The sequence below is a fragment of the Anas platyrhynchos genome, chromosome 6 (assembly GCF_047663525.1).
Source record: "Anas platyrhynchos isolate ZD024472 breed Pekin duck chromosome 6, IASCAAS_PekinDuck_T2T, whole genome shotgun sequence".
Classification (NCBI taxonomy): Eukaryota; Metazoa; Chordata; class Aves; order Anseriformes; family Anatidae; genus Anas; species Anas platyrhynchos.
In genome coordinates, this window is record NC_092592.1 from 4626647 (window position 1) to 4640753 (window position 14107).

The 14107-nt window shown below is 42.2% G+C and overlaps 1 protein-coding gene across 4 annotated transcripts in view; it reads left to right on the forward strand.

Annotated features, from left to right (window-relative positions):
• The window catches only part of PRKG1 (protein kinase cGMP-dependent 1), a 450310-nt gene that overhangs the window by 142185 nt on the left and 294018 nt on the right, over positions 1 to 14107 (forward strand). For all 4 annotated transcript variants that reach the window (XM_038180896.2, XM_038180894.2, XM_038180893.2 and 1 more), the window contains exon 3: positions 5976 to 6089. In XM_038180896.2, the coding sequence (XP_038036824.1) occupies positions 5976 to 6089 (114 nt within the window). The remainder of the gene's footprint in view (positions 1 to 5975; positions 6090 to 14107) is intronic.

Genomic DNA, 14107 nt, shown 5'->3' on the forward strand with positions numbered 1-14107 from the left:
ACGCAGGGTGACAAATTCCTCAAGTCAGCCTAATCGGTTTTCCTCTGCACCCGGAAAGAGAAAATGACCATTTAATTATTGGGAGAAAAAATTATCTTACTAATTGAGGGAGCCGCATTAGTGCAATTTGGTTTATAGTTCAATCTATTTGAGGGACGTGGATGCAGTTGAGCCAAAGATGTTATTTAGTGTTTAATTGGATGGACCCAATGTGACAAAGAACCAAATGTCCTCATCTAAACAAAACCAGCCTGTGGGCCCTGCTCGTTGTTGCACGGGGAACGTGTGGGGCGTTGGCACCTTCGGTCAAAATTGAGCCTTCTTTTCCTACCTGCTGCATCTGGCTGTGTTTTACTTTTCCGTGCTTTCAAAGCCCCCCGTGTTGCTTCATGTCCTGGGGACGTGATGAGCATTTTCCATATGCAGCCTATTTCTGAGGAAATATTTGCAGCATTTGCTTAGAGGCAGCCCGGAGGCGCAAGCTGTGCACAGGGGGACCCGCGCCTTTCATTCTGTGGGGCAGTGATGCTGGGGAGCAGGGCTTTAAGAAAAAAGTAATGGATTTATGTTAAGTACGGTTAGTGTTTGTCATTGGGAAATGCACTGCTCTTCAACCACCACGGTTAAGACATGCGGCGGTGTTGGCACAACCCCCCTGAATAACGAAGACCATTTTTGGTCTGTGTTTTGAAACAAACAAAAACATTAACAAATCTTCATCAGCCTGCGTCTGATGTAAACTAGCCACTTAGCAATTAGAGTTTTAATTGCTCCGCAATTAAATTTGCGATTACAATGCAATTAGGACTCTGAGTTTAATTTATGAAAGCACTGCTCTGGCCCGGAGTGAGAGAGGGCCAGGGGAGTGAGGGCAGCAGTGCCCACAGCTTTGGTTGCTTCTCCTTCAGGGGCCATGACTTTTTGATGTCCTAATTTTGTAGGAAGTGGCAGGAATATTCGAGGAGACAGTGAGAATGGGATCATTTAGCTGCACCCATCCAAATAATCCTCTGCTGCCCCAGCTGCTTCACAAGCTGCTAAGAGAAGCTGTGTTTTCTGGACGACAAGTGACAAAATGGGAGGAAGGTGGGCAAAGTGTTGGGCAGTGTGAACATTTCACACCCAGGTGGAAGGTGTTCACGTAAAAAATTGTGCAAAGGAGTAAGGGTAAGGCTTTGGTTCTAATCATCCTAGAGTATCTCTGGTTAAAAATAGAGGATAAAAGGCTGCTGATCTTCAAATCCAAGGAACGAGGGTATAAAATTAGAGGCATAAAAATTGGCTCTGTCAAAGGTGGGACAAGACTGAAATACAAGAGCCTGGAGAAGAAGCAAAGGAGCCTCCTGTGTAACTCCGACTTCTGAGCATCTGCCAAAAGCAAAATATTTTGAATTATTCACTGCTAATGTGATTTCTGGCAGTTCTTTTTGTTGGGAGCAGGCTGCTGGCTTCTAGAGCTTTCGTTGGGTTGTATGTCCTCATGCTGGCCACTTTCTCACATTTTTTGTGAGATACCCAAAATATGGACCTTTGGGTCCATATTTTGACCATATGGTAGTGGAAAGGAATAGGGATTTGGGGGGAACCCAGGATATGGTCACCAAAATCCAGCTGTCATCCTTTACTCATGTTAAGTCTTTAATGAAAGCTAAGACAGCGGTTTTAATTTTATTATAGGCTCTGTCCACATGGAAAATACTTGTGTGGTCCTCCACCGATCCAGAATAGCTTCTTATGGTTGACAGAAAAATGTGTAGTTCAGATGCCAACTCTCTGCAAAATCAGCTCAGTTGTAAATTAAATATTGTCATTCAGTAGTGCTCAATGCTTGGCAGAAATGCATTGTTTTCCAGTGATTTCTTCGTGCCTCAAATAAAGCATCACCTGCATTATTTAGTATTTGCTTTACAGAGGTGTCAGAGGAAGCTGTGCATTTATTTTTATCTCCATTAACCGATCACTATTGCATGCATTGCATTTCTTTCGGCTTCGCTATCTGGCTGATACGTCAAAGCAAACAATTTATTTCCTACGTCAAAAGCGCCCTGCACAGGCTACCAGCGAGGACAAGCAAAAGGGTGAAATTCCTTCTCTTTATAGCTGTGTCAGACCCTTTATTTCCACGGGAGGTGAATTTGGCTCATGGTCTGGCGAGTTTATTGTTAGGTGCGTAATGTTCCAGATTGCTTAATTACACAGCAGGAGAATGGGATAGCTTCTCCAGTGCAATAAATTGTAATTAAACAGCAGGTTTGTTCCTACAGCAGACGGAAGGAGAAGCAGCCACGTTCGCTTGCAGCTGTGTCAAAGATCAAATACCTTCGCTTTTCAATTCCAACCGTACGCGGGCTGCTGTCCTCCTCAATCTTTCTCTAATGCATTTTGAAAAGAACCATACACACATATGCGTGCGTATTTTGTTTCTGCAGGGCTTCGTGCCCGTGCCCTCCTGGGAACGGCATTTGGCCGTGGCCTGTGGCTCAGACGCTGGGCACTGCCCTAAGCACAGCCTCACATCACCAACGTTACGTTTAAGCTCACAAATAAGAAGCAGGTGCTGAAATCAAAATGGCATTTAATTAGCAGAGCCGGTAGCAAAAGCTTTGAAATGACTGCAGAAATTTGTATTCAAACAGCAAGCTTTAATTTTGCTTTGAAAAACGAGACCTCTGCATTACATCATGTCATACTTCAGGAGGAACCAGGCTTTGGATGGGAAAATGCACCCCACGGTGTTGTGTATCCTCTCTGCAATCTTTGCTTTAAATACTCTTATGATGAATAAAACTAGTCTAAATGCAAATTTTAAATGAGCATCTAAATCCTTGTTTCTTAAGACAAACCAACAAATGCTTTTGGGGGTTTATTGTTGAATGCTTCTGAAGATGAGCAGTTTTCATGTAGAAATCTGTATTGAATTAATCAAAAGAAATGCTGGTTGCCTTTTTTTTTGACTGATATCCAAACCCAACATCACCTTAGGTCATGGGAAATTTGAACTATCATCTTTTGCTTAGTGCCAGTAGCTTTTGGGGGTTGCCATTGGACCGAAACCGCCCTGAATTTGAGCATTTCCTCCCAGGGGTTTCAAGAAGCTTCTGTTTTTCTGCTCAGCTTGACTTGTAATCGTGCACCAATGTGAGTGAACCATGCAGTTCTTGTTTTTAAGTCTTTGTAGGAAAATAAATGGTCTATGGGAATTTTGTCCAAAGATGGCTCATCAGCACAGCTTGCTCTGGGGAGCAGCAGGTGACACCTTGAGCAGTGAGACAGATCTTAAAATGCTTTTGAGTAATGTAATTACTTCTGCTTTACTGCTCAGATTTGCCCATCTTTTCTATGAAAATGACTCCAGGAGCTAAAAGTGAGGGAAACCCCTTCCATTTGCAGGCATTTGTAGTGGAGCTTTTGGCAGAAAAATCCCCATTTCATCTCTGCAGAAGCTCAGGTCTGTTAAAAAAGTTAATTCTCCAAAATCATTTAGGAGTGTGTGAGGCACCGCTAAAGGTTGCCTTTGTTCATTCTAGAGTTAAATATCTGTTTTTATGCTTCATCTTAGATTGATGCTTACTACGAACAAAAAAATCTTAACATTTGTAATGAATTATAATAAATAGTAAATGACTTTTAAAAGGAAGTTAGCATATACTAGGAAGGGAATATGAGTCTATTTGAAGCTAAAAATAAATCAATAGCCACAAAATGTAATTCCTAGGGTTATTTATTAACCACTAGGTATTTTACTACATGTTTCTCTGATCACTTCTATTCTGCAAATATTGGTGAGTGTGCTCTTTGTGGAGCTTTTTAGGTACAAGTCGTGTGTTATCAGTGCCCAGTGTTAATACTCAGTGTGATGGATCTTTGTGTTCCTTTACCATTACCATCTTTTGGATTGTGTAAGCTTTTCTGTCTTGGCGACAATGTGGGGTTAGAATTTCTCCTTACAGCCTGATCCTGGACTCCTCCAGATGTCTTGGATGTTATGTCATTTTGGTGAATTTTGTCCTCAAGTATTAGCTCCATGGAATGGTTAATAGTTGTCCCCAGTGTAAAGCAGTCTGTGTTTCTCTCATTTTAATGTCATCTTTACAAATCCTCTGGAGTGTAGGACTGATGTATGGGATGTGTTTTGTTTATGCAGTTAGTTTTCTCACGGCTGATTCTTTTTTTTCTGGATTGCTATGCATTTAACTTGAAATGTTTAATGTGCTAAAGATAGTGCAACTGGATACGTTCCAGCAGTTTCTGCAGAGGTTTGAAGACTGAAATTTGGGTGTAAAAATACATATGTATACGGTATTGTGTATATGTGCATATATATACATATATATATGTGTACATGTTTATATTAATATAGATATATTCATACACAGACCTGGGGGGCAGCAGGATCTGGGTGGCCTCAAAACACGCATGGATGCATTTGACCTGCCCAAAGTTTTCCTAAATCTGTTTTCTTAGGTTCTGGCTGTGAGTCATTTTGCAATGATAACAGTTTAATAAATTCAAGGTATTTTTTTCTATTATTTTATTCAGCAAAGCCACGGGATCTATGGCATCAGACAATGTAAGACTCCAGTCCTCCAAAAATGCCTCCTCCATTCACATTCATATTACATTACCAACTTTCTTTATTCCGCTATGGAAAAGTGTGAGGTTTTCTGTTCAAGTTTCCTTTTTCTGTGGTTAGTAGGGTTATTGTGTATAAATTTATTTTACGAGTCCCCCAGGTTTGCTTTTTCTCCTTGGCGCATCGTTTTGGCCAAGCAGCATGGCTTGGCTGGAATCGCTATGCTGGCTTCAAAGGGCACCAAGAGCATGGGGTCATAGATTTACAAACAGGTATGGGGGCTGCCAGGGTTGTATTTTAGAGCATATAAACTATATAGAAGTTGTTGCTTTTCTGTGATGAGTACCTCCAGGTTCCTTCGGCTGAAGACAGAGCCACGCAGCCCCATAGCAAACGGGAGCAATATATTTTTGCAGGTTTTCCTGGCCACCTTTGGTGTCTACCATACAAATACAGGGGCTCCGTTGGACCCAGAGGGCTCTGAGCTCCCCACTTGCTGAGTACAGACCCCTTGCATGCCGCTCAGTGATGTGCTAGGGGCTGCAGTGGCGGTGAGAACTGGCAGGATCCCTTAACAACCTTCTTCCCAGTTTGGGGAGAGGTGAGGCTTTGTACAGGAATTCTCATTTTTCTGTCTTGCACTGTTTTGCTACAGCCTAGATGGTGCTCGTAGGTGTGATAACCCATGCGGGTGCTCCGCTTGCTCGTTGTCCCATCGCCCGTGCACGCCCAAAGGCGATGGCAGGACTGTTTTCATGGTGTTCCGTTCTCCTGGCTCTTCTTCCTCAGATGTCCTTTGAAAACCACAAATTGGCCCTGAGCTGCTTTCTTCCCATTCAACCTCTGCTTTTAAACCCCCCTCGCACATCTCCCCTCTGCGTGGTATTGGTGAGCAGATAAAACAGACTTGTTCTTCTGAGGTGAAATGTTCAAAAAGGAAAGGTTCAGTAGGATGTGAATTAAATAATGGCCATGGGTCATAGTAATTTTCCTTTTGATAATAGCTGTGTTACTCATGGATGAGTGTTCTTGGGGATTAGTTTCTTGGTGAAAATGAGCAAAATTGCTCCATGGTTTTCGTGTGTGGTGTTACAGACCTAAATTATTTCCTTTTTCAATACAAGAAATGGAGAAAAATTCACCTGAAAGTGTAATATATGAAGCAAAGATCACAATGAGCTTAGTATACTGCAAAGTATTATCTGACAGACACTCCACTAATGTGTTGAAAGCTTATATATGCAAGGTTTTTTACAGCTTTTGCGACTTTATATGTGAGTTTAATTTGTTTTCAAGTCGTATGAGTCTTGTATTTGTTTTCACAGTATAATTGAATAAATTTTAAAACAAGTCTGAAGGAAATTTCCCATTTAAAATGGTCTTCTTGTTTGTCTCCTTGCAGATGGGAAGGTTGAAGTGACAAAAGAAGGCGTGAAGCTGTGCACCATGGGACCTGGCAAGGTATTTGGGGAGTTAGCCATTCTCTACAATTGCACCCGGACAGCAACTGTCAAAAGTAAGATCATTTTTGAACTTTGATGTTGAATGTCTTGGTATTTCTTTGGCTTCTCATCTTCCCTTTGGAGTTCCAGCCTCTTTTCAGTGTTCAGCTTTCTTAATTAATTAAGCTCTCTGTGGCGTGGATTACAGTGTTGCATTTAGCCACTGTGAGCGGGAAGAAGATAGAAAAGAAATGCTTCACTGGGTTCTTTCACTGAGGTTTGTTCCTGTAGGGCACCTCCTGTGTTAATGCAGTGGTTGATGCTTCCGTATGCAGAGGAGTCTACAGCTAATACCCCACTGTCCATATGGCAGTGATGCCTACAGTGAGGATCAGGACAAGGTATGGGATAGGAGCTGTCCTACCACATGGTCACAGATCTTGGAAACTTGTATGAGTTTCTAGGAGGGCAGAAGCATGACTGAGTTTTTTCAGTCCTGCTGCTGTACTCCTCCTACACGTACAATCTTATTTCAAACCCTGTGGATGGACAGAAACAGGCTATGGGTAAAAGGTTTCCCTGCACTGTGATGGTGTATGGTACACAGTAGGATGCAGCCCAAACTCAGGATATGACTGTTGCTTTTAAGAGCACTTCTTACCCCTGTAAGTGTAGGTATTCAATGGAAACTGGAAGTAAAGTTTATGTATTTTTTCAGGGCAAGTCATTGTTTTCCCCCTAAACTGATTAAGCAGACAGAATTGGGGAAAAAAAAAAAAAAAAAAAAAAGCCCGGGTGGCACTGATCCCTTGCTCTAAGTCTTTGGCTCTTCTCCTGTAATCTGGTTTCTTTTATGAGTGTTCTGGGCAAAGCTTAGGTTGCACAATAAGTAGAGGAAAATCGCATTACTATGTATGCCATAAATATGTTTTCATTTATTGTAGTTGAGAATTGTTGATCTTGGGGATAAGAGCTCAAGATGAAATCTTAAGCAGTGGGGTTTTATGAGAGATGGAATACTATTCTGTAGGGGAAGAGTTAGGATACAGGTGGGATAGATCATGAGAGTAATACAGAGACAAAAAAAAAAAAAAAGAAGGTATGAAAACAATGAGGCATGTGAGTTCCTGTTCAGAATAGAGTCTTTCAAAAATGTGTAATTTTTACTTCAATAGGAGAGAGAAGAAAGAGGAGCAATGGACAGAAGAGTCAAAACAAGAAAAGATAATGGGATGTTATCCTTAATCCTTCAGAATCTGTCTGATGTACTCTTGGTTTTGCCTGTGTAAGCCTTGCCTTTTTACAAGTACTGTTTCTTGCAGGTAGATGCTTGCCTAACCTGTAGTGGGTTCATTGGCAGCACAGTTTATGCCTTGCAGTAATCCATAATCACAAATGATGGAGCAAATGTGCTTAATGCACAGGTTGTGCCGAGCCCCAGGCCCCGGAGACCTTGGGAATGATTGAGGCCGTGTGCTGGGCTGCTCCCTGATGCGATGCTTGGTCTCCTGCCATGTACTGTGGGTGTGCATGGGAAGCAGGTGTTGATTCACCCTATTTCCCCATGCCTCCTGCCCCGTCAGTGAGTTCTCCATGGAGTTGTATAATCTGTATTGCTGTCCGAGTTAAGGTTTGGAGTGTTGGTGATTGCGATGAATTCAGCTAAGCTGCAGGTTTTTGTGGTTAATGCAGGAAGTTGGAAAGAGCAGAGAGAAACAGGGGAGATGATCGATCCCTAGGAAGGGACAGGAGTGGATCCTCGTTTATTTCCCCGTCCAAGAACAGAACTGAAAGTGACTGGATCCTCTGGTACCACAAGCACTACACCATTGTGCAGTCACACCATTTTGCGTGCATGCCCCTTCTCAACATGTTCGTACAAGGCAGTCTAATAGGATATAATACCGGAGGCTGTTTTTACTGCCAGCTTTACTGTTACTGGCTCTGTAATATTCTGCATGTCCCTCTCTTGAGCAGACTTCCAGATTGCCTTTTGGTGCTTACTTTTCCTAAATCCCTCTTTTTTTCATTGTTCAACTGGGGGCAGTAGTAAGGCTGCTACTATAACCACCCTCAGAGAGATCTTCCATCGAGAAGGAGGTGCCTGCATTTGTTGTGTTACTCTGCTCCTTTTCCATTAGCATCATAAAATTATGTTAATTATGCACCTTCTTCCGCCAGCAGCTGGCGGCCTTTTGTAATCTCCTTTCTGATGCCAGCAAGTGGTTTTTAGGTGGTTTCTCATTATTGCACAAGTAGGTAGCAGTCTTGGTTGTAATCAGCTTTGTCCTTTCAAGTACAGTGGCACGCAAGGTCACAGCTCGGCTTTTGGGAACCGTTTCAGCTAGACCTAACGGAACAGAGCCAGGTCTTTGAGGCGTGTGGATCAGTTTAGGGTGCATTATTGACTTGAATTGTTGCTGATGCTGCTAATAAACGGCTTCAAACATCTGTTTGTTCTTTTGGCTAAAAGATAAATAAATGTCATAAGCCTCAAGAAAGGCGAATGCTAGCAAATATTCCATTAAGTCTGATGATAACTTTGATCATCACAAGGTTTATTTCAGGAGAAATGAACAATTGATGATTGTAATGAAAACAGACACCCAGTCAACAGTGATGCTGGTGATGGGGAAGATGTGTCAAGGGGCATCATACAACTTTCATTTACAGAAACACTTTAAGTCAGGGCTTCCCAATTTTCAGCAGATAGATTTCCATTACCTCTGGTGTCAGAAGAGCTTTTTGATGTGCCTGCGAGTACTTCATTACAAGGGCATTAAGTATTTCTTCTTAAAAAATGAAGTTGCAGCAAAGACTTGAATGAGGGATGCGTTATGGGGGAGTGATGCTCAGCAGTGCCTTTGGGCCGTAATGATGTGTCAGCCGTGCTGACATCTCGTGCTGCAACTCGTTTGTGTGTGTGCTTGTGCTTGGGCTTGGTAAATAATAAAGTTTTTAGTGTCATTACTCACTGCAGTAGTCTGCACGGGCTCCTCAGCTGCTGCTCGCTCCGTAGGAGCTTGCAGCCTTAAAGGGATAAATCCCTACAGGAAGTCCTTTTCCTTCTGAAAACCCTTCAGAAGACGTTAAGTTATAATTATTCGGATCTGACTCCTTCTGGTTCATTATGACCTCTTTAATGAGACAACCCGGGTCTTTTGAAAGGCTGCCCTAAGATAATTCTGACAGTATTTTCTCAGTTGTTACTACAGTCTTAGGTAAAAGCAGGTTGGGGTCTAAGAGCACCACGGCCTGTGGACAAGGTGCTTCAGAGCACATTTCCTCAGTTGTTCTGAAGCTTTTGCTTTTCATTTCTAGATATTAGAGAAATATTATTATTATTATTTTTTTTTTCTGGAGACTGTTCAGGCTGATGCTCCAAGTGTGTCCTTGTCATGGCTTTCCAGAGTGCTGCTGTTTGCAAATCCGCTTCCCTCACGTACACAGCGAAATCCAAATCAGCAGTTACATTTCTCCTGGATCTGTGTTCAATTCCATTGTCTACATGCAAAACTCGAGGCTACTTGCAGTTTAAAGAAGAATCAGACTTTTCCTCCCTAATGCCAACAAATAATTTTATGCAGTCCATTAGAATAAGAGAAGGAAAATCCCACTCATTATTAAGGATGGCATGCTAAAATGATGTGTCTAGTCTCCTGGGAGAGTAGCATCCTCCAAGTGTGCCTATTTACCTATATATCTCAAATTGCTATCATCAACTCTTTGAGGAAGCAAAATAGCAGAGGTGTCACGAAGTTTTCAGTGGTGTGACAGGACAGGACAGGATGGGGGGAGCCTCTGGTGACCATACACCTTGTCTGTCCTGCAGCCACCCTGCTCAATTGCAATTCCCTTTAATTAGGAGTCTTTCCTATTTGCTAAGAGACCTAAGAAAAGAAGGATTTTCTCTTGCTTGCTGCCAAGCAAACAGCATCTCCAAGCATGTTATCACATGAGCCTGGAAGAAGCAAAAAGCTTTATTAGAATTTAAATTCGATTTTGTTCATTAGTAACATGGATGGTAGAAGGGGCTTCCTGATAAGTCAGAAAGAAACAAAAAGGCAGAAAATCCAACCCAACAGGTGGGGCTGTATACAAAACTTGTTAATTCTTCATTGGATTACACAAAAGATCTGCGTAGTAAGTGGAAATTCTTCCGAGATAATAATCCTCTGCAGTTGTTTTCACTCTGAATTATCTGATGAATAGAACTTCGCGCCATTTTGGCAGGCAGGTTGGGGGAACCCTGATTTTGTGAAAGGAGTGGATTCCTGCACCTAAGGGCATGATATATATTTGGGAGGTGGCTTTAGCATCTTAATTCCCGTTCTTCCCCTGAGAAAATACCATAACGAACCCCTCACAAAGCCAGCTGGCTGCGGGACAGCCGGCTTCAGAGGAGTTGTATGCAGCTTGGCACTAGCCTATATTTTTAGGGAAACAACTTGGGCAAAAAAAGAAAGCACAAGCTAAAGTTGATAAACTGTAAATTAAGTAAATCTTTTTTTTGTGTGTCTGGTAACACCAGCAGCGTGTCCTCAAACAAGAGTTGCTCCAGCCTTTTCTGCTTATCAGCAGTGCTAATTGTGCAAAGCTCACTGCCGTGCAGCGTGATTGCTGAAGGAGTTTGTAAATTTTGTTGCCAAGCTCGGATGAGTTTGAGTTCTCCACCACTGTGTTTTTAATGGAGTCCTGTGGAAATGCTGGCTCGCTTGCTAGCTGCAGCCCCAGAAAATACTCTGACTTAAAAGGAGCTTGATACTGGTGATAATTTGCAAGGAAAATTCAGGCAACAGTGCGCCAGTTGCCAATTAAAACTGCGGAGACTCGTTAAAAACCTTCGAGAAGGATGTTCAGATATTCTCCTCCAACAATCAGAGAAGCATGTGTAAAGTTTGTTCTGATCTTCTCAAAACAAGGATGTTGGCAAGCAAAGGTTGATTTTAGATGTTTAGCTGCTTGGTTAAAAGCTGTCTGGTCTCTCTCAGGTTGTGCAAACCGGAGATGATGGGGCCACGGAGCAGCCTGCTTTTAGAAGAGCTCATGAGCTTGCAGAACTGGGTTGCATGTACTTTGTTTCTTCCATTTCTGCATGTGGCCTTTTCTTTCTGCCCACAACTATGTAAATAGTGGCTTTTGATGATTATTTCAGGATTTTTGGCAGGAAGTTTTGATCCTTATCACTTCGGGAGTTTGAACAGCAGTATCCATTGAGACATCTTTTTGACTCAGGCTTTTACCATTGAAATGTCTTTGGTATGGAAAGCTAACAACCCTGTCTGGGAAATAGATGCTTTCTGCCATACCTTACAGTTTCCAACCCTTCTAATAACACAAGGGAAGTTAGTTTCTTCTTCTGACTTTAAACACCATGACCCAACATTTGAAAAGTTTAATTCTTTGTTCTTGTTTCCCCATTTCAGTGTTTCTGCCCTACAAGGTCTGAAGGAAAGCAAAGCCCCACTTACCCAGTTCCTAAGAATCACGAGACTGAAATTAAAGAACAACTGATTTGTAAGGAAAGTGCAAGCTCTGACAATATTTTATTTCACTCTAAAGAAATGCTTTCTCCTTCGCGTTTTAGTGGATCCACTTATTGATGCCCAGGATACTGTGCTTCAGTGCCTGCGCGTGGAGCAGCTGCAGCCTGAGCAAAGGTGGATGAGATGGGTGCTGCTGCAACGTGGCTTGGCTGCCTTGCAGGGCACTGCCACAGCCTCTGGCAATTTGCACTGCAGACCTTCCCTCCCATGCTTTCAGCTGCTGCTGTAAACAAGAAGTCCCTAGTGCTTGCTTGCTTCTTGCTCTTCCTCTGCGGTGTGTGTGTGCTGCCTTTGTACTTGAGAAAATCAGTATTTTCTGTTTGAGTTTTTTAATTAGTGCCTTTAATTAGAAGAAACTTTGTTGTTGTTGTTATTAGCATTATGGTTTCTTTAGTTTGCCTGCTGCTGGCATCTTTGGCATTTTCCAAGTCTTTTCGGGATGGAAAGTTATGCACAGTAGTTTTTTCTTTTCCTTACATCTTTTCCCGTGGCTCATTTGGCTGGAATTGTTCATTTGTCAGTTTTGTTGTTGCTGTTCATTGTCTCTTCCTCTTTCTCTCTCTCTCTCTCTTTTTTTTTTTAAACTGAATTGTTTATTTACTTTTTTTCTCTTTTTTTTTTTTTTTTTTCCCATTAATCTTATTATGTATTAGCTTTGTCACGGTGCTTGCCCAGTACCCAGCTTTTTCCCTGTGGTCCTTTTTCTAGCTTTAATTCTGCTATTACCTTTATTAGATCACCTGCAGGTACTTGGGAGGAGAGGTGCTGATGTGAGTCGTTGTCTTTGCTCACAGAGCTCATTAGATCAGAGAGGGCAAAGCAGTGAGGACTTTTTCAGCCACTTGAGGGGTTCTGCTAAGTGAAGACATTACAATCTGTCTCGGAGGCAGGAATGGAAGAGGGTGCTGAAGCATGGTTGATTGCTTGTATAGGCAGCGTATGAAACAAAATTTCTGCAGCCTTCTTCGGTACAGAGTTTCAGGGTATGTACATGGCACTGTCCTGCAAAGGGGGCAGGAAACAAGTGCAGCAGCATCCTAAGTACCTGAATGAATCTCTCTGTTTTCTTATTTTGGTAATTTCGTAGTCAACTTTAGAATAGACTGAAGGTTTTAGTTTCAGTTCACTCTTCAGCACCTACTTGTAGGCTTTAGGAAGGCTATTATAAAGCAGTGCCTGGAAAGCTCGCAGGCAGTTTAACTTAGGAGACACCTTGAGGAATGGGACTTGCAAACTCGTTGTGGCTAGGTTTGCACAATGGAGCATGGAGAAAATTGAATGCTGACTTTATTGAGTAGCTGGAGAACTAAAGGCTTATAAAGCTGTTCTCACCAGGAACATTCTTGAAGTGCTTTCACCAAAAGTGCTGCTGAGAGCAGCTCCTGCAGCATGTTGAGACTGAGAAACTCGGTGCAGTTTGAAGGCTACATGGCAGAGCTCATGTATGGCGAGCTGGGGCTGAGGGAGGTGTTCAGGGGTGCACGGGCAGGTGTCCGGCTGCCCTACAGAAGCCACCATTCCCCTCGAGATCCTCGGCCATGCCGCTCATCCCTGGGCGATGCCTTGGGAGGACTGTGGATGCTCAAAAGGTGCTCACCAACCGCATCCTGGTGCCCCAACTTAGTCTTACAGTCTGGCATCGTATCCCGTGCCTGACATGTTGCAGAGAATCACTTTCCTCTCCATCAGATGTATAAAACTATGTAAAATTCAATAGCATGAAATCATCTTATTACAGGCAAAAGATTCACTATAAGTTCAGGTTTAAAAACTACGTAGTAGTATTTGCCAGTGCTCTTGAAAAAACAATATTCGTTGTGCCTGATGTGGAAGGATGATCATCATTCAGGGGAAAAGAAGCGCTTGAGTTGTTTTTAAATACTCCTGAAAATTATTTTGTTGGTATTTTTCATGTTGTTTTAATTATAGAGTTGGATAATCTGAGAAACAAACACAGTTAAACACATCTATAAGTAGATTATGACTTTCTCCATGCAATCCTTGAAGAAGTAGCTAGCAGCAGCTGTAAAATAATTACTTCACAAGAGCTTCCTTTCCCCATCCTCTTTTATTCCTGTCTCCGAAAACATTACTGATGCATGAAATCAGGCTAGAGCAGTCCTGATAAATGGGATGACTGAAATTCTCTAATGATAGTAAGCTTTTGCTTTGAGCAGAGTTTGATAAACAAGGGAATGCAATAATAGTATTTGCAGTTTATATTCATTTATGAGCTCAACAATACATGGTCTTTTCTCAGACTGAAACACGACAGACTGCACAGAGTCTGGTTTTGACGCACCAATATACAAAAGTTTCTTATTCCAGACTGTTTTCTGGCACTAATTGTAGAAGAATGAGCTGCTTGGTACTAAGACAGACACAGAAATGAACAATTTGTGTTTCAGAGCCAAAGCAAGCCCTCCCTTTTGTTCTCTAAAACCACTTTAGGAGATGGTCGATAAGAGGAAATTACTCTGTGCTACCTTTCTTGATATCTGTGAAAACATAGTTTTAAAGATACTTTTAGCCTCCATAATTTAGTG